Below are 24,954 nucleotides of genomic sequence, written 5' to 3' on the forward strand. Positions count from 1 at the left end.
AAATTCACCAACTGGCAATAGCTCCCAACCTAGCAGAAGAATGAGGGATTCTAAAAAAGATTGCTTGGTCTCTAGATTACTAGGCTAGGACTCTTTAAGGGCAGGAGCTGGGATTCTAAAAAAGATTGCAGATTTGTAGACATTTTGAATCTTGCCTTTATTTTTTAACACAGTTTTTTCTTTTGGATCTTTGAACCAAAGGATGAAAAACAAACGAAGGTTATCTATGACAAAGGGAAAACACTGGTTTACTGTACGTATTTGGCTGGTGGCAGGCTATACTGGCGACAAAGCCAAAGCAAAGAAACGAAAAGACCAGTCCAAGAAAAAAAGTTGATTTAGCAACGTTTCATGGCATTACAAAATAATAAATTGTCGTTGCTAAAACCTTTTTAGAACAAAAAAAAAAAAAAATTGTTGCAAAGTTGTTGCAGTCGAAGATATTGGTAAATGATGCAGGTAAATCTTTAACAAATGGTAGCCATGGTTGAAGATATATCATTGTTCATAGGCTCTTGGTAATCATGTTTTCAAAACTGTCAACTTTGCTGTCATAATTTTAGTTTATAAAGTTTTTTTTCTCCCAAGAAGTTTAGGTATAATAACATTGTTAATTTCATGGAAGAAAAAAAAAAACAGTCTCTCACCTCAACTGGAAGCCTGTAAGATAAAGACAGTTAAGGATGTCGGAATTGATGATCCAGATGTGTTCTAACGTTTAAATTAATATTTTTATTAATAAATAAAAAAATAAAGTAAATGAGAAAGTAAAATAAGAAAAGAAAATTACCATATTTATGTTGTAGATCCTCCAATTGAATATCATTGAACCATGATAAATTTAGAACATAAACAATACTCTTGGGGGCATTTTATGGTTCTAAGAGTAAAATAGATATATTATCCAAAAATATTAATCATCAATCTAATAGGATAATTTAATTATTTTAACCAAAATTAATATGTTGAGTCCACTTGAAACCTTAAATCTTATATCAGTTCAATCATTTTAACTAATTACTTGATTATATTTTAAAATATTAACTTATTTTTTCTAAATTGAGTTGTTAATTAATTTGTATGAAGTCAACAACTTTAATCTTAACTTTATCATTAGAATCCGAAACATTCAATTCGATATTTTTATCATATAAATATAAATAATTTTTTTCAGATAATATTAATTTAATTTTATATATATTTACTTAAAATTTTTCTCTCTTTTTTTTTTTTTTAAATAATAATTTAAATATCAAATCCAAATGTTGAAAAAAAAAATCTTCGACCTTTGTTATTAATCTATCCCTTACCTTGTTGATTTTAGATTTCTGCCTTCTTCAAAATAGTTCGACACCAATAAGTACTATTTATTATAAATAATGAATAGTGATAGTTGAAAAAGCATGCAAAACTTATGGTTTTAGGAAACCATGAATAATTAGTGGCAAAGAAAATGTGTCAAATGAAAACGGATGCAGCTAATTGAAGACAGAACGTGAGGGAGGATTTAATGAGTAGGGCTTAAGACAGGTTGAAGGTTTTAAAATTATCAAGCATAATTAAAAACTTGTAAGGGACGTAACATAATTATTGTGTCTGGATAAGATGTCTGATTGACAATTAGGATTAGAGATGAATCTTTTTTCCTACCACCCAATGACTTCAGTAAATAATAATAGTAATAAATAATGAATCGCATGTCCTTTTTTGTCATTTACAAGTTTTCTTTATTTATTTTCTTTTGAATTAATGTAACCAATAATATTTAATTAAAATAAAATATTTAATATAATGCTCTTAAGATGATATTTAAATTATTATTTAAAATTAATCATGTTAACATCACCTTAATTAATATATACATAATTTATGGACCATATTGAAAAATTTTAAAATTGATTACCTTATTAATAAATTTTTTCTTTTCGTCAACCTCCTTCTGAGTGGCTTCAGTCTGCCAAAGACGCTTGTAAACACAGAAAAAGAAAAAAAAAAAAAAAAGACGATAATAATATTAAAGTTTTATAAAAGATAAAAACTCTGTCAGTGTAGGACCCTAGAAGCTTTTCATTTTCATGGAAAATCTTTCACATTCTCGGAAACCAAACAGGGGTTCTTCTCAAGCTGCATTCACCAAGCGAACGACAACTTGCAATGGCGCTACCAACTTCTCAGGCGAAACCATGTACGACGACGTTTTCGGTGGTCCGCCGAGGTTCGGTGGCGGTGGCCCGACTTTGTCGCCGAGGCCCGAGGACTACACCGAGATTTTCGGCGGATTTCACGCGTCTCGAGGTGCGTCGATTCCGGTGTTGGATCTTCCCTTGGTGGACGACAACGAGGAGGTGACATTTGATGTACGGAACCCGAGGTTTAACTACGCCGAGATTTTCGGCGGCTTTGACGGCTTGGACTTCGCTGCTTTGTACGAGGAGATGAGACAAGCCAACGGCGTTGATGATCATGATCTTTGTGGTGATTCATCTGAAGAAGCTCGGTATGCTCATTTCTTCTTCTTTGTTAAAGTCTTTTTTTTTTTTTTTTGTAGTTTTTCCTTTGAGCTTTATGCTAATTGTTTTACAACAAGAAATGGGTAAATTTTGGTTTTTTTTTGTTGGTCACTATTGAGGTAATATAATATGATAGTTATGGTACTGCAAAGTTTTGATTTTTTTCTTCTTTTTTGGGTACTTGAATTTTTATGTTTTTGTATGTTGGCTTCAAGAAAAAGATTTTTTTTTTTTGAATTTTTGACTTCCATTAACAAAATGGCTAGAATCAGGCGTCTGAGTTTGGTGGTAAAAACAACATAAAATTTTTGACTGGAAAATTACCTGTTCTTTGGGGAATCCAAGGGGGATTATGGCAAGAATATCTTTATGTACCTGTTCTTTTGGTGAAGCTATGGTTTCTATGTAAAACTTCTAGATATGTTATGTTTCAAGGTGTCCTGGTTGACTTCTCAATGTAGTGAGGAGTATAATTTTGATGACAGTAAATTCATTTGTTTCCCCTCATAGGATGCAGGCAGAAACCGAGTCTCTGTCAGAAGGGTCGGATCATTCTGGAAAATATTGGTACTTCTCGAAGGGAGATTATTATGAGCCAATTGATAGTAGTATGGAGTTCAATATATCATATCATAAAGCTAATCTTAGAAGCAACAGAGATATGTCAAATGGGAATGGGGTTACACATGTTGCTCAGATGCATGCTGATCCTGAATATGCTTATATAATAGAAACTCCCTTGCAAAAGACAGAAAACAAGAATCCACCGTTGCATGTGAATGATGATATCAGTCTTGAGTCCACTGGGGGAGTTACAAAGAAAAAAGTTCTTCGGAAAACTGTGTCCCATCCTTCTAACTGGACTCCTGGTGGACAAACGTTTATAAATGACTCTACTCAAAGAGAATATCGAAGAAATGGCTCTTGTTCTAATGGGATGTTTGTAACAATTTCAGAAATCAACCTAAGAACACTTCCATCTGATGTGCCACCTCCCTCTAGGCCTCCACCACTTGTTGGTGTCAAAAATGGAGACTATCAAAATGGTCAACAAGCTGCTTCTGGAGGGAGAATGGGTGATAGTTCACCTCCTTACTTTGACGTTCAGATAGATGCAAGCTCAGCTGCTGCAGCCTGTGCTGCTGCTATGAACGAAGCAATGGACAAAGCTCAAGCAAAGCTGAAGAGTGCAAAAGAACTACAGGAGAGGAAGAGGGAGGGCATGAAAAACTTTATAAAACCAGGTTCCAAGTCTGATGGAAAAGATAAGAAGGAAAGGTCCAGTAAGGCCGTTGATGACTCCAGTGATATAAAAGATGAGAGAGTGCAGGGCATGTATGGAAAAGAAGACAGTGGAACGAAAGTATCTGTTAGAGAGGAGAGGCAAAACGCTGTGAAAACCCCGGCACCTGATTCATTGGAAGGTGAAAAACTGTTGAATGTGCGCAAAAGATTTGTAGTTGAGAAGCGTGGGAAGGAATCCCAATTGATTCAAGAGTTTGATGCTATTAATGGAGCTGATGAATGGCAGGAAGCAACTCAATTTTTTGAATTGGTTAGAAAAGATAAGTCAAGAACCTGTTTTGAGCAGACTAACAATGAGAAATATTTGGTCCAGAGCATGAAATCTCACGAGCTTCAGCAGAAAGCTAAAAAGGCAAGCATCGGAGCACCGGGGCAGCAACCAGACAGTGATAGGAAAGTAGAAGCTGTTAGGGAAGACCATGAACTGGAGAAAGTTGAGAGAGGCATGAAAACAGCAAAAGAAAGTTGTGAAAGGGGGGAACTCACTGGAATATCAAAACCAGCTAAAGAGGCCCGTAGGCATAAAGGGCAAGAGAAAAAGGTAAAAGCCGCTCAAGAGGTTATTGAACTGGAGGAGAATGGGCAATCTATAACAGCATGGAAAACTTTGGAAAACGGAAAGAAACCAACTGGAGCTGATGAATTAGGAAAATGTGAGAAGTGGGTAAATGCTCAACAAAAGGAAAATCAAGTTGAAGTTGGGCAGGCTATGGAACAGAAAGAGAATGGGCAGCAGGAGAAAGAGACTAGTAAAATTATTGAAAATCTGGAGAGAGTCAAGGAGTGTCAAGAAAGGGAAGATGAGGAGAAAAGCTGGAGGGAAGTTTTTGAGCAGAAAAAAAATGAGACAAAACTTGAACAGGTTCTTGTTCAAGCAGAGAATGAGAAGAGAGAGGCTCTTGAGGAGGACGAAAAAGAGAAGAGATTGAAGGAAGCTTGTGAACAACAAGAAAGCAAGAAGAAAGAGAAGGAGGCACGTGAACTAGAAGAAAGTGAGAAGATATGGAGAATGGCTCTTGAACAGTTAGAGAATGAGAAAAGACTAAAACAAGCATGTCTGCACAAAGAAAATGAGAGGAGACAAAGAAAGGCTCTTGAACAGGAAGAGATGGAGAAGACACAAAGAGAGGCTTATGAGAAAGATGAAAGTAAGAGTAGACCAAGGCTGGTTACTGATCAAGGAAAAGATGAGATGCAACAAAAGGTTATTGAAAGAGAGGAAACCGAGAATAGACTAAAAGAGGCTTGTGAAAAAGAAGCAATTGACAAAGGGCTCAAAGAAGCTTGTGAAAAAGAAGAGCACACAAAGAGACTCAAAGAAGCTCGTCACAGAGGAAACAATGAGAAAATGCTAGAAGAGGCAGTTGAGCAAAAGGATTACAGCAAACCAGCAAAAGAAGATACAGAAAATGATGTCAAACAAAAAGTAGTTGAGCAGGAAGAAATTGAAGAATCTGAAGAATTGCTGGGAGTAAATTTTGTGTACCAGCAAACTGAAAGGGGTGAAAACGGGAAGAAACTCAAAATTGCTGAAGGAACCCATAAGCATGCAGAGGGAGAGGATCCTGTGGTATCTGATGAGGTAAATAAGCTGGATTATAGCAAGAAACGTCAAGAACTATTGGTTGGAAAGAATGATCAAAACTGTGTTGAGCTGGAAGAAATTGAAGAGTCCGTTCCTGAAGAAAATGGAAAGATGGAGGCTGAGTTCAGAGACAGTGAGAAGAAATCGGAAGCAATGGGGAAAGGGGATGTCAATGGAAAGTTCATTGCATCTGGAATGGCACCTTGTGACTTAGAAGTTAAAGTTAATCAGTTTAGAAAGGATGATTTCTCAGTCTTGTGTCATCAAGATGACGGTGTGAAGAAAGCTGTTGAAGCTGGAATTGGCAACAGACAAAGAAATGCTGAGAAGATTTACAGTTTCCCTGGAATGGACTCTGATAATGATAACCAAGGGCTGCAATTTGCTTATGAATGGAGGGAAAGAGCAACAAATATGAAGGAGGCCCAGGTTTCCTCACATCTTGAAGAAAACAAGGACAAGTTTGTGTCTGCTCAAGCAGTGAAAGAGTCTGTTGAAACTGGAAGGAAACCAGAAGAAGCTAGGGCCTCTGTGTTGGAAGAGAAAGGAAGCACTCAGAAAACAGTTAAGCAGGTTAAGATAAGTCAGAGCATGGAAAGTAAAGACAAGAATATGAATGAAAGCCTTACACCAGAAGAGAAGCTAGCTGAAAGACTGAAAAGAGAAAGAGAACTGGAAAAGGAACGTCTTAAAAAGATGGAAGAAGAAAGAGAGAGGGAGAGGGAAAGAGAAAAAGATAGGATAGCTGTTGACAGAACAGCTATTGAAGCTCATGAAAGGGGATACACTGGAGCCTGTGAGAGGGCAGAAAGGGCTGCTGTAGAAAGGGCAACTGCTGAAGCTCGTCAAAGAGCAATGGCAGATGCACGTGACAAATTAGAGAAGGCATGTGCAGAAGCTAGGGAGAAGTCTTCTATGGAGGCCAGGATCAGAGCAGAGCGTGCTGCTGTGGAGAGAGCAACTGCAGAGGCTCGAGAGCGTGCTGTTGAAAAAGCAATGGCTGAAAGGGCAGCTTTTGAGGCAAGAGAGCGAGTAGAACAGGCTATGTCAGATAAATTTTCAACTTCTTCTACAAACAGTGGAATGAGAACTAGCTCTTCATCCTCTGTGAGTGTGTCCTTAATTTCTGTTTTTCTTTTTTCTCTTTTCTTATGAAATTATTGGTTCCAGACAGCATTTTGATGGATCTTAATTGGCAGGATTTACAGGATCAGCATTTTCAGAGCACCCGCTCTTTTGGTGGTTTAAGATATCCGTATTCTTCTGCTTATAATGGTAGGTTATTTTATGAAGTACTGACTGTATCCTTTTAATACACAGCTTTAGACCAAAATAGAAGAAAAAAATATTCTAGTTTGCTTTTCTGCTACTGAAGAAGTTTCTTTCTGTGCATGAAGGAGCTGAAGGTGAATCAGCTCAGAGGTGTAAAGCTAGACTGGAGAGATACCGACGAACAGCTGAACGTGTGGTATGGTTTTTTTTCTTCTTTTTCTTCTTCTGAAAATCTGAAATATTTATTTATGCATATCAAAATAACATCTAGCATTTGAATTTTTGCAGGCAAAAGCTCTTGAAGAAAAGAATATGCGTGATCTTCTTGCTCAAAGGGAGCTAGCGGAAAGAAATGTATTCTTTGGTGTTCTCATCTGTGAAGATATTTCATGATTACAAAGTGTTTGCATTTTTCACAGTCTTATTTCTTTTTTCTTTTTGCAGAGATTAGCAGAAATTCTGGATGCTGATGTTAAGAGGTGGTCGAGTGGGAAAGAAGGGAACCTGCGTGCATTGCTCTCGACTTTACAATACGTATGTTCTAGTAACCAAAATCTATTTAGCCAAAAACTTTTATTATCTTTTCCTTTTTTTACTAGGTCATTTAATGGGCTTGATGCTTAGGTTACCATCATTTGGGGCCATTTGATTTGTTGATCCATCTAATTTTCGTATTACTAATGTAGACTGGTGCCCTAGCTTTTGATTATGATTATCATTAAATGTGTGAGTACAGCAAACGTTTTTTTCTCTTTTTTTTGTTCAGCAACAAACTAATTGAACTTAATGCTGGTACTTTTCTGTGATGTTATCCTGTTTGTAATTTGGACTGGCCTTTATTTAACTCACTTGTTAGGTTTCGCCTAACTAATGATAAGTGACTTGACATTCTGTCTTCAGCTTTTATTTTATATATGATCTAAAGCTGTAGCATGAGTTATTTAAAAGTTATAACCGAGCTTTCTTGATTGACAGATCCTTGGGCCCGAAAGTGGTTGGCAGCCAATTCCTCTAACAGAAGTTATAACTTCAGTTGCTGTGAAGAAAGCTTACAGGAAAGCCACTCTTTGTGTTCATCCTGACAAATTACAGCAACGGGGTGCAAGTATTCAGCAGAAATACATTTGTGAAAAGGTCTTCGATCTTCTGAAGGTCAGTTACTGCTATACCACTTCCTTTTGGCTCTTCAACATAAATGCTTTTAACAATTGTAGTTGATATAAGTGATGGGGGCTTTTAGAAATCAAGGACAACGCAGTATCTTGTTCCCTAACTTTTGGTTGCTTATTGATCTCAGGAAGCTTGGAACAAATTCAATTCAGAAGAGCGGTAGCCCCGTGTTAGTATGGATGCCAATTGCATCATTATAATTCACTATGTTCTATCTTCTGAGCGAAACGTTGAACCCCGATTATCAATTATCATTACTCATGCATGCAGATCAAGAGATTTTGCTCAGGCATAGACGATTCAGAAATTTGAAACCATTATTAATTTATTCCCACATAAAACGAAGAACACAGTGATACAAATATGCTTTACTCCTCACATCCTGGTATACCTTTGGCTTCTGGTGAAGACTGAAGAGGTACAGCAAAAAAAAGACTGGAAATTTGAAACTACCGGTGAGAGAGTTCTTAAAGCATTGATCGAAACATTGAAACAAGTACATCTGAAATAACCATAACCAGGCCACCTAGATGATGAAGCTATATGTATAATCTGGATCCTAAAATTAACGGATTACATCAATGTTATATAAGAAGGTAGATGAAACATTGATAGTTAGCCATATTTAAGGATGCTATGCAACCTAACAAAATCAAGACAATTTTTTGGACCAAACTCCATGTTAATGTGCTTATCTCAGTGACGTTAATTCAAACCATTTGTCGCCATTTCAAGCCTCTCATCAGTGATCCATCCCTACGCTTCCGTGTCGTCATGAAAATGGTTCATGACGTATCTGCTTTTCCCTCTTAGCTGCTCCGTTTTGTCAATGTGATCCTACCGAAGCCGCAAACAACACAATTTTCGTCGTGGTTGTTGAGAATGGCGACTAAAGTCCAAGAGTCGTAAGCATGTTCCCACACACCAAACAACGAACAATTTTAATCAACTACAGCGTGCATAAATTCCTCTATAAATGCTACTATTCTGTTGTTCTCCATCAACAATTGCCACCCACCCTTTTCTCTATATTTCAAACTTTGTACATTCGCACTATCTTGTCCTGCTAGCTAGCTTATCCTCTTCTTATCACGCCATGGCCATGCTTAGAGCCTTTAGCACAAGAAGAAGCCATGGTGGCTATGAACGGTTACTTGAAGCTGAAGTTGACGAGCCTGTTTCGAGCGTTAGTCGGTTTGAAGCACAGCTGAAGAGGGCTAGAAGTGTGCCAGCTCGAGTTTTTGGTTTATCAAGAAAGTTCACCCCGGAATCGACCATGCCTGAAAATTCTCAAGTGAAAAAATCATCGTCGTCGACTTCCAACAAAAAGGTTACCAAGAGTCCTCACCCACTCTTCAGTCTCTTTGATGCTCGTCGGAAGAAGAAAACGACAGCAAAACCAGAATATGCTAGGTATGTGGAGTATCTGAAAGAAGGAGGGATGTGGGACACGAATGCAAATATGCCTGTCATATACTACAAATGAAGAAGTACTTTTGTTCTTGTCTTGTTTGGATAAAAAAGGATTCGAACCCATAATTTGTACACATATCAATTAGCTAGCTCGATTGCTCCTTTACTTTGATCTGTCCCTCGTTAACATAACTAGAAACCAGGAGAGAATAGAAAGGCAACGCAATGATGTCATTATGTGAACACAAATGGCTTCGAACGTGGTATAGACTGTGAAAGAGATTGAAGAATTTTAGTTCAAACCCATTTCCTCACCTAGGATTCAGAATCTTTTGCTTTCACAAATGGAACACAAAAAGGCAAGAGCTGTCCAATCCCATTGTTTTGGACTCCAAAAAGCTTGTTTCCATCACCTCAATGTTTGGTCTTTTTCCTAAGCCCATGCTCTTGAATTCTTTTATGATGGCCATGGGCCTTACCCCCAACTCAAGAAGGAGATGATGGGCCTGACGAACCCAATTTACTCCTCTAATAAATAATATATAATATAAATATAAAATATGAATATGATATGATTTAAAATTATAATAATAAATATATATGAATTTAATAAAATAAAAAAATTATATTTTATATTTTTATATTTACACATAATTTTTATATAAAATAAAATATAAATATAAAAATTTTAATATTTGATACTATATAAATACTATAATCATCAAATTTAAATTTCAAAGAGTTTTGATGAAAGCTTTCTTTTTTATGATAACTGATTCCAATCACACAAGGTCAGCCATTACTCGAGCGCTTTAATATTAAGCTAAAAAGTTGTTTATTATATTCCGAACAAAAGCATTTAAATATCATAATTTTAAACATGTCACAATAATATAATGTAAAAATAACAAAATTTATTATATAAAATAAATATATAAATAAATAATTTATCATATCTTAAAATATTTTTATAAATATAAAGATAGAAAATGAAAATTATTCTTTGCTTGACATGTTGGCTGCCACGTCATTCATACACTGACCCCCCAGTCCTTTCACTATTACGGCGTTTTGCCCAAAGAAGTTTCGCAGTTTAAAACGATATCGTGCACCTCATAAAACGGCAAGCCGATATATCAGATTACCCAATCTCCCCAAAACTTTGGAGACCTCCCACGTGTATCTTGCCAAAAACCCGAAACCACCCCTTCCCAACAGAATCCTTCGTTCCACCCTCAATCAAGGTCAAATCCGACATTTCAGTAATTCCCAGCCAGCAATAGCAAAAATTCTAGCTTTTGAAATTTTTGCGGAGAGGAGCGGAGGTGGTCTCTGCGATAATAACTTGGGGGAAGCGTTTTCCGTTTCTTTTTTTCTTTGGGAAGATCAGAGAAGAAATTTATTTTTCATTTTTTTTATAATTATAAAAATGAAAATCCCCGTAATATGTTTCTTAACTTCACTCTGATCTCTCCGATTCTCTCTCGACGCGCCACCGTCTCCTCCACCATCGCCGCTGCTAACGCCTAGGGTTTCTTGTAAAAGGATTCTCTATTTAGCAGCATATAAGGTAACGAATCTCCTTCGGTTTTTTATATATAGAATTCTTTTTATTTGTTTTTTATTTTCTTTTTCCATTTTTTTTGAATTCATGAAAAAGTTAACGTAGATGGTTAAAAATTGCATATTTAAAAAAACTATCATTTTTTTCTTTATTTTTCTGTTCCGTTTGGCTGCTGGTGAAATCAGGAGGAATTCTCATTTGTTTCACTTATAGCTGTGTCTAATAACACCGTGTTTGGATTCACTTTTTCATTTAATCGTACTTATATGGAGCTTTTATTTATTTACTTATTTATTTATTTATTTATATATACAATTTGAGATTAAATTTAGCTATCTGATCTTATTCAAAAAGCTATAGGTTTTAGACTTTTTTCTTAAGAAAAAGGTTTTGATTTTATTATAACAGCGGAGCTGAATAATTGTGCTTATAAGAATTGTGGATGATTGACTCATTCCATACTAGAAATAATCACAGATATCTTTTGAAAACACGGATTCTTATTTCGTAATGATATCCCACGATCAACACAATTGACTGAATCTCATGAAACCATTTTATAGAAGTTCATTGATATTTGAATTTTAGATTGTCTATTATTTTCCTCTTTAGCGGACAAAAGTTGTAGCTGAGTTGTTGGAACTAAAAGTTAACTACTATAAGCTTAATTCAGTGAATCTTCTCAAGTTCATGGAAAGTAGATTGTTCTCAAATGTAGGAATGAAGGGATTTTCTTGTTTCACTTTGCTTCAGGTTATTCTCCTAAAAAAATGATACATATGGTTTAGTGACATTAGCTTTTGTTGTTTGATTATGCAGCCATGCCAACTTTTACTGCTATAGCTTTGGATAGGTTGTTGGAACCTGGAGCTTCCAAATCTGTAGACAAGTCTGGTCCTATTTTAAACCCACCTATCCCCAACCCTAAGCCTATTCCTAGTCCTAATTCAAAGATGGAAAGCCGGAACGGTACATCAGTAACAGAGAGGAAAGTTAATCGCCCCCAAATATCACCTGCCCTCTATGCTACTCCTGAGGCAACCCCACTACCTGATTCGCCATCTTCTTTCCCTCCTTCACCTTACATCATCAATCACAAGCGCCGTGGGCCTCGCCTGTTGAAGAGCTTTTCCGAGGTCAATGTTTCATCTTGGAAAAAAAACCTTGAAGAAGATGAGGTTAATGGGAATGCAAAGCTGGCAAAAACCAAGTCTGTTGATCTATCAAAGGATGTTTCTGTTACTTTTAGCATTCCTGAACTTAATGAAGAGAAGCATGAGAATGCTGCCCTGAGTGTTCCTATCAAAGTGGAGCAGCCAAATGCTGTCCATACCGGCTCCATTCAAGATGAGCACATGAATGGTGCCCATCATGGTGACTTTGGGAGCAGTAATGGGGAAGTTGGAAGCAGCCCAATGAGTAATGGTTTGTCCAGGGATAGTGCTGTGCTGAACCTTTTTCCATTGAACATGAACAGATATGGTGACAGCGAAGATTTCTTTGATCCAAACGAATCAATGAGTGTCGCAAGTAATACGAGCGGAGAAGATAATACCCGGGCAGAAAGTTCTGCAAGGTTTGCTACACCAGGGGTAGAGTTTTTTGATGCATGGGATGGTATGTAGGATTTTATTTTCATCTGAATATGAGGTTCATGTGTAGATGCATATATGTTAACGTAGGTTCCATTTTTAAGCTGGAAAATATTTTTCATGCATGACTGCCATCTGCTTTTAAAACCTGATGCATTATCTAGTAGGAGAACCATTTGTGCTAGCCTTCTTTGTTTAAATGTCTTGATGGTGTTTTATACATGAGAACAATGAAAAGACCTATATAAATATATATATATATATATATATTATTTTGATGTGTCTATCTTCATGTGTGCATATTTATACGTGTCCTGGATTGCCTGGAATATGAGACATTATTCCTGAACTATTGAGAAATACAGAAATTTCCCCAAATGATATTTGCTTAATATAGGATAGGATGACGAATGTGATGATTTTGTGGTTGTTTTGGCAAGCTTACTTAGCTTTGTTGTTTCCTGCAGAATTATCTTCTGAGAGTGGATCACAGTCTATTCCTCGTGACATTGAAGCTGAAATGTGTGAAATAAGATTGAGTTTACTTATGGAGATAGAGAAGAGGAAGCAGGCAGAAGAAGCTCTAAATAAGATGCGATGTAGGTGGCAAAGAATCAGCCAAGATTTAGCTGTTTCTGGATCGTCATTGCCCTCAGATCCCATTGATGTGACAGAGGATGAACTGGTGAATCCAGCTGAAGAACTGAGGCAGCAAGTAGGTGTTGCACGACTTGTATCATTATCTGTGGGAAGTGGCATTGCAAAGGCAGAGATGGAGATGGAGATGGAAGCTCAAATTGAATCGAAGAAAGTTGAAATTGCTCGATTGTGGGACCGACTACACTACTATGAGGCCGTGAATCGGGAAATGTCTCAGAGGAACCAGGAAGCTGTAGGTGAGAATTCTATATCCTGATTTTCGTTCCTTGGCAGAACCAGTCGTTTGAAAAAAGAATTACCAACATTTCTTTGAACTAGTTTCTTTAGCCCGATTCTCTTTATTGAAATTGTCATGCTGCAATGTCTTTACTATGAATTTTATGCGGTACCTTTACATGATTTGATTTTCTTATTTTTGCAATTTATCATTGTCTAATACAGAGATGGCACGGCGCGATAGACAAAGGAAGAAAAGAAGGCAGAGATGGGTGTGGGGTTCAATTGCTGCTGCAATTACCCTTGGGACGGCAGCCTTGGCATGGTCTTACCTCCCAACAGGAAAAGGGTCGTCTTCTGCTGCCAGTCCTCAGGCTCCTGATCACGATGATGCATCTAAGTAATAATTATTCAATTACTATAGCTTTGATAACCTGCCATCATGGCAAGAGAATAAGGTGCTTATATTCTTCCATGTGAATAGTAGTCTCCTGCTTTTTGTTACTAGCAATTTCTCAGCCATGTGCCATCAGAAGATGTACAGTACCATCAAAATAATTTTGAGTTCTAGTTGTTCCTTTCCCCGGCAATCTGGGAGCTGATGAATCATCTAATAATATTGGTCTTTTGTTACCCAAATTTGGCCTATGGTGTGCGTTATGCACACATAATCTCGTTTTAACGTTTCTTCTGATTCAGGCTGGTATCTTTGTTGTGCGAACAAGACTCGTATGCATTCGGAAATTGTAAAAAAAAAATCTGAATATCTGATTTTATGATTAATTTTAATTTCTTAAAATTTCAAGAGTTGATTTTGAAATTTTTTCATTTCTCAATATATAAAATAAAAAACCCAAATATTGTTAAAGATCAAATCCTATCAATCAGAAGGGTTTTTCAAAAACAAATGAAAAAAAGCACAATGATGGTTCCAAGACGCTGCGTTTTATTTATTCGAGGCTGGATCCAAGGATAAACTAATGAAATCATGAATTGTCCTATGGAGGACCAGTTTCATTGAAGCTATCAACAAGCAGAGCAACAGCATTTAAATCCGAGCTCCAATAATGGAGCTAATTGCTCTTCATATTTCTCTGATTTTAACCAGAGAAAGTTTCCTAACCTCCAGGGATAACAAGTTCTCACTTTTCCTTCACTAGAAACGTGTGCATCTTTAAATCCTTAAAGTTCCTGATATAGATACGATTTAGATCTTTTTATTTTTGGAATGTTTTACAGGGATTAGATTTTGAAAAGCCTGAGGCAAGAAGGTATCGAATCAAGCTCATCCTGAGCTTAGCTAATAACTATGACAGCTTTGGAGGAAAGAAACAGTATGTAAACAGGGCAAGAAGTCAAGTGCAGCAGTATCTAACATCTGATGATGATTTCTTCCTTCTTACTAGTGTCCCAAAGCATCGCACAAGAATATTGTGACAGTTTTCAGTTTTTAAAAAGGTTGAAGTGAAGCACTATGACCAAATTGATCTACAGTAATTTGTATTTTTCTCCTTTGTTTGATTTAATTTGATTTGGTTACCATTGCCTACAGAATCACCTTCCTGGTATGATTTGTATGTTTTTCCATCATGACAGACAATTGCCACAGATGAGTTTGAAACTCTTGAAATGAACGAATCAAATTACTTGTATTAGTTCAGTAAGCTTCAGACAACATTTTTATTTGTTAATGTAAAACATCTACGGAATTTCATCTGCATAAAATTGATCTATTTACATCATTGATCTTTCATCCTTGAGCCAATACTGAATCACGTATAGAACAAAGCCTAGGCCAAATCCAGCAGAAGCCAAAAGAACAATTACCTGTACCCACAATGAGGAATTAAATGCTGTCAAAACAACAGCATCCCATGATATGTACCACAAAATTGAGAAAATCGACCCTACGACAGCCCCCACAAGAATTTGATTAATCGTGTGAAGCAGCTGTGACACTCGAAGCCATGACTGCAAGCCAGAAATCAACATAAAAACCAGTAATAAGATAACTCTTTCCACAAGCTTCACAATTCAGAACTAATAAACAAAAAATCACAGCTTTCCACTGCTATAAAAAACAAAAGAATAAACTTTTAATGTAATTTTTATAATATATACTCACAAAATATGAACCAAATGCCAGAGCAAGAAAGCTGATGCTCACTGAAAGTTCATTAACCCCCAGCCATTCCAAAACTGTAAAACCAAATACAGAATTTAAATATCATTCAATTTGAAAAGACAATCTTAAAACTTTCAAGTTTGAATTTCAGATTAGACTCTAAACTCAATTGCCTACTGAAATGCAAATTCTTGGAAGCTAATGTAAAGTGAATAAAACAAAACAAAGATAAACACTTTCATTAAGGAGTGAGTGTGGGGGCTTTACTTGAAGCTATGGTAAACATGACGGTGAAGAAAATGGATTGAGCATGAGACGATGGCATCCCAGGGTCAGATTTAAGCCCAGCAACAGGCCGGTCCTGATTCAGCACCCGTTTCAGCCCAACTGACAGCAGCGCATTCACAATCGACCCCATCGCCATCCACAAAGCCTCCGCGTCATGCCGCCACACAATCACCCCACCGAACAAAGCCGACACCAGCCACTTGCTCTATCATCCCCAATAAACCAAAACCCCATTTCAGCAAACATTGGAAAAAATACACACCCAAATACCCTTTTACCGTATATACATAAATACACTCACCAGACGATTTAAGGCGGGCTCCAACCCTTGAAGCCGTACTGGCCCGTTAAAGAAAGCTTCTTGTTCAAGCACTTGAAGACCATCATCTCCGTTCCTAGAGTCCTTAATATCTGTAGTTTTAATCATGGTTCTGGGAGAGTCCCGCCCTCCGGCTCGCTTGGCCAAGAATCCTCCAGAAAAACTTGGTTTGCTGGTCCGGAATTGGAGGAAATACCTTGGGTTTAAAGATTTATTAAGCCTAGGAGAAGAACTAATATTGAATTTGAAGCGTGTAGAGTCAAAAAGTCTTGAAATTGAAGACATTTTTTTGGAAAGTACGACCGGTGTATGGCAATGAATGAAGTGAAGAAGAGGAAAAGCATTTTTTTAATTTTATTTTTGAGACCCGTGGAAATGCGTGGAGAGAGGAAATGGGTTTTTGTTTTTTTAGAGTAATACTTGGATGAGAAAATTCCAAGTTGCGGGCGTCTAACTCGGCTTAGAACCCTGAGTTAGGACTTCGCAGTTCCGTGTCTGACCTCAATGTCTGTTCTTGCAAGAAAGACATATCCTCTGCGATGCTTTTTCGTCAGCTTTGTCATGTCTCCAACCAGAACTGGTCAAGTGTTAGCCTTCAACGTTTTTCGTTCATTTTATATGATATGATTTTTGTTGACCTTCTTTGCGAGTATATGTATATTAATTAAATAGATTGATAAATAAAAATTTATACGTATAAATTTTAAGCTACACAATCATAATCATACAATAGATAACATGAAAATTAAATTAATAAAAATACAAAAAGAAGATTAGTGACATAAAAAATGAGGTGGACAACTCTAGGATTAAGTTTTGTTTGTTTTCTTCTTTATGTCATTTTTCAAAAACAAAAAAAAAAAAACATATATGGTAGAAAATAAGACAAGTCATGAGCCACACATCTTTGATCTTGTATGTAAATAACGAAAAGGAATTTCATGAGCTTGGATTCCTTTCTAGTATTAATTCTCCTTTCATTATTGAAAGTCCTAAGTTTTTTTTTATAAAAAATATTATTTTATACAAAATTTTAGAGTTTTTAAAATTTTATTATCCAGATTAAAAGATAATTTTGTAATTTTTTTATTATATAAATTTTTAAAATATATTTTTAAAAAATAGTTTGGAATATTTTAACTTGGTTGATGAAATTTTTATGGTATATTAAATAATTTTTCATAAATAAATCTAATTATCATCATAATTTTGCCAAATTAATTGGCCATATGCAACATGAACGGCCATGTTAGACTTGTAAAAAGGCCCATATTTCAGGCCCCATTTTCTGGTAGATCAACGCCCATAAGGAACTGGCAAAATCAAAAGTAGGATGAAACAATGTTTTTTTTTTTGCATGTTTTTGTCTGTCAAGAGGCAATGCCGTTATAGTTGTTTTTGTTTTTCCAATACGTTTTTATTTCTTGATGAAATCATTCATTTCTTAGTACACTTTAAGAAAGCTTTCTGTTGAGAAATGACTTGAAATTTCTACCAAATGTGAAATGAAATTTTGACTGTTGCTAAAGTACTTCTGCCATTGTTACAGTAACAGACACCAGTAACAGCCATCGTTGTTATAGTAATAGAATCATTGCCAAAGTGACGGTTGTTGATATTGCGGTGAAACGTGAAAATTTTTTTTCTACGAGTAAGTACAGAGTTATAAAGATTTTTCATACCAAAAAATCAAAAAGAATAAAGTTACAGAGCAAGAGAAAAAAAATCAAAGAGTGAGTGACAGTCGTCGTTGTTACAATAAAATGTGAAAATTTTTTTCCTATAAGTAAGCATGTAGTAGTTGTAGAAATTCTTCATACTAAAAAATAAAAAAGAAAAATTAGAGAGCGAGAGAGAAAAAAATTTAAGAGTAAGTACCAGTTGCCTATAAGTAAGCATGTAGTAGTTGTAGAAATTCTTCATACTAAAAAATAAAAAAGAAAAATTAGAGAGCGAGAGAGAAAAAAATTTAAGAGTAAGTACCAGTTGCCGTACTACAGTAAAAAGTGAAAAATTTTTGCTTAAAGCAGGCATGAAGTTGTAGAAATTTTTCATACCAAAAAATCAAGAAAAAAAGCTAGAGAGCAAAAGAGAAAAAAAATTAAAGAGTGAGTAATAGTCATCGTTACTACAGTGAAACATGAAAAATTTTTACCTATAGTAGATATGCAGTTGTAGAAATTCTTCATATAAAAAAATCAAAAACAAAAGTTAGAAAACAAAAGAGAAAAAATAAAAAAGTAAGTGATAGTAGTAAATCAGAGAGTGAGTAGGGTTGGTAGCTTAATCCGGAACTAACGAGTTTCGACTTGATTTTATAAGGTCAACTTTTTTTTTTGAAAATCGGATTTTAGGGTTAGGTCGGGTCGGGTATTAATAAGTAAAAATCGGATTCAGGTCGAGTTTGGGTTTTAGGCAAACTCGATCCGACTCGATCTGATATTATATAAAATTTTTTTTAATTTTTTAATTTTTTATTTATATGTATTTATATATTTATATTTTAAAAAAAATATTTTATATTTTAAAATATAATATTTTATTAATTTCAGATCGGATCAGGTACGATTTATACAATATCGAATTTGGATTGGATTCGAGTAAAAAAAATTTTGGATCGAGTATAGGTTTTATGGTTATAAAATCGGGTTAGATTCGAGACAAACAAAAATTCATCCCGACCCAATCCGTTGTTATCCTTAAAAGTGAGTGACAGGCATCATTACTATAGTGAAACATGAAATATTTTTGCCTATAAGTAAGCATAAAGTTGTCGAAATTCTTCATATAAAAAAATCAAGAAGAAAAGCTAAAAAGCAGGAGAGAAAAAAAATTAAAGAGTGAGTGACAATTATCATTATTATAGTGATTCATGAAAAAATTTTGCCTATAAGTAGGTATGAAGTTGTAGAAATTCTTCGTACCAAAAAATCAAGAAGAAAATTCAGAGAGCAAGAGAGAAAAAAAATCAAAGAGTGAATGACAGTAATGAATCAAAAAGTGAGTGACAATCATTGTTATTATTGTGAAACGTGAAAAATTTTTGCCTATAAGTTGGTATGGAGTAGTAAAAATTCTTTATATCAAAAAAACAAGAAGAAAAGCTAGAAAGCAAGAGAGAAAAAATCAAAAAGTGAGTGACAGTTGTCATTACTACAGTGAAACATGAAAAATTTTATCTATAAATAAATATGGTAATATTAGATACGATATGATGATATAATACAAAAAAAATTATATCTGTATTTTAAAAAAATGTGTTTCATATTTATTTGTATTGTCACAAATTTCAACATGACATAATTTGTGTTGTATAAATGTTGACACATCTAAACATATGACACGATACAAATAACATATTTAATTTAATATTGTCATACGAGTATACATTTAATATATTTAATACATTTAATATATTTAACACGTTTAATATATTTTTATATTTATTTTAATTTAATATAAACATACAAAGATTATTTTAATTTTTAATCTTTTAATTATGATATTTAATTAGCTATTTAGTATCATATAAAATTACTTTAAACATTTAATTATGATATTCATTTAATAATTATTATAAAATTATTTTTTTTATATTAATAATATAAATATTAGTATTAATCTTATACATTATTATTTTATTCTTTAATTTTTAATAGTTTTCCATTTTGAATTTATATTAAAAATTAATATAGTTATGTAATATAAATTAAAATTTAAATATATATTAAATATATATTAAATGAGTATTTATTTTTTTATTTTTTAATATATAAGTACTTTTTATATTATTAATATATTAAATTTATTAAGTTGTAAATGATGGATAGTTTATAGTTATTTATTATTTTAATCGTATTTTAATATATATTCATATTAGTCGTATCTATTCATATATATCCATATTAATCGTGTCTATTCATGTATATCCATATTATTCATATTTATACATGTCGCGTTTAAACAAATTAATTGTATACATGTTAGTCATGTTGTATCACATATAACACGTATAATAAAACGTGTCGTGTTTGTGTTTTAATAATTCGTGTCACTACACGTGTCAAACACGATACAAAATATAACATAAAAACACGAATTGTCAGGCCCACCTATAAGTAGGCATGGAGTTGTAGAAACTTTTCTTACCAAAAAATCAAGAAAAAAAGCTAGAGAAAAAGAGAGAAAAAATCGAAGAGTGAGTGATAGTCGTCGTTACTACAGTAAATGTCATAACATATAGATTCAAAAATCTATAGCTAGATTTAACAAATGAATGGAGTCACCACCAATATTTTATTATGTGTGATTGGTCACCTAGGGAATCTATCCTTTTAAAGAACTCCTAAGCTTGACTATAGGTCCCTAAAAGAATAGGTTCAGGTCTACGAATCAGAACAGGGTTCGAGAGTTCGGTTACATGTGGAGAAGGTTATAGCACCCCCACATGCCCATCCAAAGAATGTTACCATATTATTTCAAATTTATCCTAAGGTTTAGAATCTAATGGCTTCAAATTTTATGTTAAATATTGGAAACAATTTTTAAGATTCTCCATCAATCTCAAAAAAATTCTTTCTCATCTCAAGAGTATTCAAGAATCCCATTTGATTTCTTAAAGAGGCTCCGTCGTCGAAAAAAGATTTATTTATTATTATTTATTATTACCATTTTTGTTGAAAATAAATCTAATTATTCCACAATTTGGGCTAAATTAGAAATAATTTTTTTTTTAAATTTCTAAAATTTTTACTATTTGGGCCTATTTAGAAAATTTTTTTTCTTGGAAAGAAAATAATATGACAATTATTTTTATTGAAATTTCATCTAAATTATTCTACCATTTTGGTCAAATTTAAAGAAAATTTCTCACCTAGAGATTTCTTAAAAATTTACCATTTGAAATTTCTAAGAATCTCATCCTTAGATAATTATTAAATATTTTCAATCCAAATTTTTATGTGGAAAAGAATACAATTACTTGTATTGAAATTTCATCTAAATCATTCCACCATTTGGGCCAAATTTAGAAGAAATTTCTTACCTAGAGATTTCTTAGGAATTTACCATTTGAAATTTCTAAGAATCTCATCATTGGGTAATTTGTATTTAATTTCAAAAACTTTATATTTTTATGTTTTTATTATTTTTAATTTTTTAATTTTTTTGGTTTGAAAATAAATACTAATTATTGTTATTGAAATTTTATCTAAATTATTTCACAATTTGGGATAAATTTAAACAAAATTTCTCACCTAGGAATTTCATAAAAATTTGCCATTTGAAATTTTTATAAATTCCATCATTGGATGATTAATATTTATTCCCAAATTTTTATTTTTTATTATTTTATTAATATCAAATAATGAAAACCATAAAAAAAAATGAATAAATAAACAATTATGCATAAAACAAAACAAATGAATAAACAATCAAATAAAAAAAAAGTACCAAACAATTAAAGAATTTGAAAAAAAAAATACCAAAGTTGACGTGAGGATGAAATTCCATCAAACCAAACCAATGTGCTAGCCTATCAACTCATTTTTCTCTTTATTTCCTTCTTTACCAGACCCGTAACTCTGATTCTTTTTATTCAAACAAAACCAACTTGAACCATGAAGAACTAACACTGTGATTGTGTCGTGTTTAATGGTTTAGGCATTTCGATCCATAGTGGCACTAGGCTGGCTGTCAGTGGACGTTGGTTGGCAATGGCCTGATGGTGTGCCGTCCTCCCTATTATGCTACACTTTTTTATATTTTCTCTGCTGATTGTGTTTCTATCCCTTCCAATTTTTTGTGTCCCAATGTTTATTTATAAGGATTGATCAGAGGAGTTTCTGATCAATCATAATTTCTTCTTGTGATTGAGATTCAATCTTTAAATCTAATCCAAACTCTACCAGCCCAGTTTTATGCAAACTCAAACACCTTTTTTGTTTTTTTTCATTTTTATTATTTTTTAATTTTTTAATTGTCAAAGTTGATCTTATAGACCCCCAGACAGATTGGGATGTCTACAGCTGCCCCTCTTTGCACATTTTCTGTGAAATAAAAACTGCGCAAAGACGTAGACACCCATTCAAGGCTCCACTCGACCCCTTTCTTTTTTGTTTCTTTTGTTAAAATTTGATCAAAACTCCTCTAAGCAGAGGCTCAATAACTTTGAAGAACATAAAAAAAACTCCTCTAATTAGAGGCTCGATGACTTTTGGAAATAAATAAACAAAACTCTTCTAATAAGAGGCTCAACGACTTTTTAAAAAATAAATGGCTCCTCTAATCAAAGGCTCTACAACTTTTAAAAATAAATGGCTCCTCTAATTAGAGGCTCAACGACTTTTGAAAAATAAAAGGCTTCTCTAATCAGAGGCTCAACGACTTTTGGAAAGTAAATGGCTCCTCTAATCAAAGACACCACAACTTTGAAAAGTAAATGGCTCTTCTAATCAGAGGCTTAACAACTTTAAAAATAACTAAAGCTCCTCTAATCAAAGGCTCAACGACTTTTGAAAAGTAAATGACTCTTCTAATCAGAGGTACCACAACTTTGAAAAGTAAATTACTCCTCTAAACAGAGGCACCTTAACTTTTGCAAAGTAAATTGCTCTTCTAAATAGAGGTACCACAACTTTGAAAAATAAATTGCTCCTCTAAACAGAGGCAACGAAACTTTGAAAAGTAAATTGCTCCTTGACCATCATGTCCAAATGAGTTATGGATCGTGATTGAAGGAATTTTGTAATGGGAACTCAAAGATTCACAATTTGAGTTCAACATTCAGAGGTTCAGATTCGTAAGAACCTTTCAACTTCATAAGAATTTACTAAAATTTGATTCTCAAAATTTTAGTTTCATTCAAATTTGCAAGATCTCAAAATTTGCATTTGCAACTTGCAAGACTCGCATTAAAAATCCTCATTTGAATTTTGGAGATTCACATCCAAAAGTTCAAGGCTTTTCAAAGGTTCTCATTTGGCAAACTTGTAATTCATATCCAAAAATCTAAAGCTTTTCATTTGAATTTTGGAGATTCACATCCAAAATTTCAAAGCTTCTCATTTGAGTTCAAAGGCTCACATGCAATAAAACTTAGAGTTTCACATCTAAGTTCAAAGGTTCTCATTTAAAACATTAGAAATTCATATCCAAAAAAATTAAAGCTTTGTATTTTGAAGATTCACATCCAAAAGTTTAAAACTTTTCATTTGTTCGAAGATTCACATTCGACGAACTTTAGGGTTTCACTCATCAAAGATTCTCATTTTGAAACTCAAAGATTCTCATTTGAGTTCTAAAAAATTCTCATCAAAATAGTCACAATTTCTTTTTCAAGTGATTCAAAAATTTGCATGAATGAATGTTATAACCAAAGATGCAAATGCCTTCTTAATGATACAAATGCAGCAACCTATATTCTCATAGTGCCATGCATGTCCAAACAAAGTTTAATTCATCAAATTATATGCATGTACTATTCAAGCAATGATGCCACCATGATGCATGTAATACAGACGTCTATGTCACACAATTTTAAATAATTATGGTAATATGGCTATCAAAACTCTACCATTTCGCATGTCTTCCTTGTTCAGTTTCTCAATACTTTGGAACAAGTTTCATCAATCGATCATCACTTGACCACCATTCATGGACTTCTCAGCACTAACAAATTTTAGAACAAGTTTCATCCACCATCACTAGGTCATTACTCATAGGTGTCTCAGCATTAACCATTCCAAAACAAACTTTATCTACTGATTATTTTTATCATTCAATCATAACTTGCAAGTCATATCGACCAATTTATCCTTGTACTCATCACTTGGTTATACCACTTTTCAAGATTTACCCTATCTTCATTTTATTGTCCAATCCATCATCATATTCTCCGTTTGGTCACATCATATGTCCTTCCAAATAATCTCTTTTAGGTTTCTACCATTTTTTCATTTTGTTACCACCATCATCTTAGATTTCTTTTCAAAGGAATGTAAGACCTTTTTTATGCACATTGTCATTCATTCATCATCATTTCAATTCTTGACAAATATAATGCACTCATATATTTTCTTGATTTATTCTAAGGATGTAACAATAAGAGAACACAAGGTGAATTATGGTAAAGATAATCAATGAAGATCTATTTTGGTACAAAACAAATGGGAAAGGAAATAAATTGGATACATGTCATTGGGATGAATGGTATGTCCAAACGATGAAGATTCAAACAATTTTTAACATTAATCTAGGATTTTTTTTAAAAAACTAATTCTATTTACTGTTGAAGTCATTTTGAGCTTGGCGAACTTTACCCCATCTTTGAGGAATCTTCAGATATCTTTAATCTATGTGAACCATTTGACCTGGATCTTTTTCTACCAAAATCATCATTTTAGGTTTTCAATTTGAATATATTTTTTTCATTTTCTCATTTTTTCTTCTTTCTTTTTTTTTTCTATTTTTTTTATTTTTTTCATCATTTTTTTTCTTATTTTTCATCCATTGTTGATATCTTTCACACATCAAACTTTAGAGTAATGTAACATGATTCCAGTGTTTCATCATGAGCATGTCTTTGCTCAATATATGATCATCAAGTTAAGCATTCACACTTGATCCAAATAAACTTTTCAAGGTTGTAATGTAGGTCAAGGTGATGGGTCATAAAAAAATGTATATAATAAGCTCAAAACATGTATTAAAAAGGTTCAAAACTAAAGGATCATTTAATGCAACTTGGTATTTTACCCCCACATCATTTCACTACTTTTTTTTTCACACAAAATATTCTCATTACTTTGCCTCAAATCATGTGTGGCATTTATTTTTTTTTCTTTTACTTTTCTTTCTCTTTTCATCTTTGAAACCTTTTGTGATATATTTTTTTTCAAAAATTACCCTCCGGTGTAGAGGGTGATCCTTGATTGGG

At 33.8% G+C, this 24,954-nt stretch overlaps 4 protein-coding genes across 4 annotated transcripts; 3 read left to right on the plus strand and 1 right to left on the minus strand.

The window, feature by feature from the left end:
* Positions 1-1,941: 1,941 nt before the first annotated feature.
* On the plus strand, positions 1,942-8,110 carry LOC111317193 (uncharacterized). The gene is made up of 8 exons (XM_022919594.2): positions 1,942-2,497; positions 3,021-6,507; positions 6,600-6,675; positions 6,798-6,868; positions 6,961-7,026; positions 7,117-7,206; positions 7,648-7,824; positions 7,970-8,110. Exons 1-8 carry the CDS (start codon positions 2,076-2,078, stop codon positions 8,003-8,005), a joined length of 4,425 nt encoding a protein of 1,474 aa, XP_022775329.2. The 5' UTR covers positions 1,942-2,075; the 3' UTR covers positions 8,006-8,110.
* A 578-nt stretch (positions 8,111-8,688) lies between these two features.
* LOC111317194 (uncharacterized) lies at positions 8,689-9,425 on the plus strand. The gene has a single exon (XM_022919595.2). It carries the CDS (start codon positions 8,819-8,821, stop codon positions 9,326-9,328), a length of 510 nt encoding a protein of 169 aa, XP_022775330.1. The 5' UTR covers positions 8,689-8,818; the 3' UTR covers positions 9,329-9,425.
* A 1,139-nt stretch (positions 9,426-10,564) lies between these two features.
* LOC111317195 (uncharacterized) lies at positions 10,565-13,926 on the plus strand. Its single transcript, XM_022919596.2, has 4 exons — positions 10,565-10,825; positions 11,639-12,436; positions 12,879-13,307; positions 13,513-13,926. Exons 2-4 carry the CDS (start codon positions 11,641-11,643, stop codon positions 13,689-13,691), a joined length of 1,404 nt encoding a protein of 467 aa, XP_022775331.2. The 5' UTR covers positions 10,565-10,825; positions 11,639-11,640; the 3' UTR covers positions 13,692-13,926.
* Positions 13,927-14,917: 991 nt separating this feature from the next.
* LOC111317196 (lipid phosphate phosphatase epsilon 2, chloroplastic-like) lies at positions 14,918-16,428 on the minus strand. Its single transcript, XM_022919597.2, has 4 exons — positions 16,002-16,428; positions 15,680-15,905; positions 15,413-15,486; positions 14,918-15,258 (listed from the first exon to the last, which is right to left on the minus strand). Exons 1-4 carry the CDS (start codon positions 16,302-16,304, stop codon positions 15,022-15,024), a joined length of 840 nt encoding a protein of 279 aa, XP_022775332.2. The 5' UTR covers positions 16,305-16,428; the 3' UTR covers positions 14,918-15,021.
* Between the last annotated feature and the right edge of the window lie 8,526 nt (positions 16,429-24,954).

The sequence above is a fragment of the Durio zibethinus genome, chromosome 24 (assembly GCF_047325235.1).
Source record: "Durio zibethinus cultivar Kanyao isolate XHJ-2024 chromosome 24, ASM4732523v1, whole genome shotgun sequence".
NCBI lineage: Eukaryota > Viridiplantae > Streptophyta > Magnoliopsida > Malvales > Malvaceae > Durio > Durio zibethinus.

What these genes read in the sequence shown, in the direction of transcription:
- LOC111317193 (XM_022919594.2), top strand. Translation starts at nt 2,076, where the DNA reads ATGGAAAATCTTTCACATTCTCGGAAACCAAACAGGGGTTCTTCTCAA. An exon ending in GATTCATCTGAAGAAGCTCG is followed by an intron (nt 2,498 to 3,020) that starts GTATGCTCATTT and finishes TTCCCCTCATAG; the next exon opens with GATGCAGGCAGAAACCGAGT. An exon ending in AGGTCTTCGATCTTCTGAAG is followed by an intron (nt 7,825 to 7,969) that starts GTCAGTTACTGC and finishes TATTGATCTCAG; the next exon opens with GAAGCTTGGAACAAATTCAA.
- LOC111317194 (XM_022919595.2), top strand. Translation starts at nt 8,819, where the DNA reads ATGCTACTATTCTGTTGTTCTCCATCAACAATTGCCACCCACCCTTTT.
- LOC111317195 (XM_022919596.2), top strand. Translation starts at nt 11,641, where the DNA reads ATGCCAACTTTTACTGCTATAGCTTTGGATAGGTTGTTGGAACCTGGA. An exon ending in GTTTTTTGATGCATGGGATG is followed by an intron (nt 12,437 to 12,878) that starts GTATGTAGGATT and finishes TGTTTCCTGCAG; the next exon opens with AATTATCTTCTGAGAGTGGA. An exon ending in GAGGAACCAGGAAGCTGTAG is followed by an intron (nt 13,308 to 13,512) that starts GTGAGAATTCTA and finishes TGTCTAATACAG; the next exon opens with AGATGGCACGGCGCGATAGA.
- LOC111317196 (XM_022919597.2), bottom strand. Translation starts at nt 16,304, where the DNA reads ATGTCTTCAATTTCAAGACTTTTTGACTCTACACGCTTCAAATTCAAT. An exon ending in AGCCCGCCTTAAATCGTCTG is followed by an intron (nt 15,906 to 16,001) that starts GTGAGTGTATTT and finishes TGGGGATGATAG; the next exon opens with AGCAAGTGGCTGGTGTCGGC. An exon ending in TGGCATTTGGTTCATATTTT is followed by an intron (nt 15,259 to 15,412) that starts GTGAGTATATAT and finishes TCTGGCTTGCAG; the next exon opens with TCATGGCTTCGAGTGTCACA.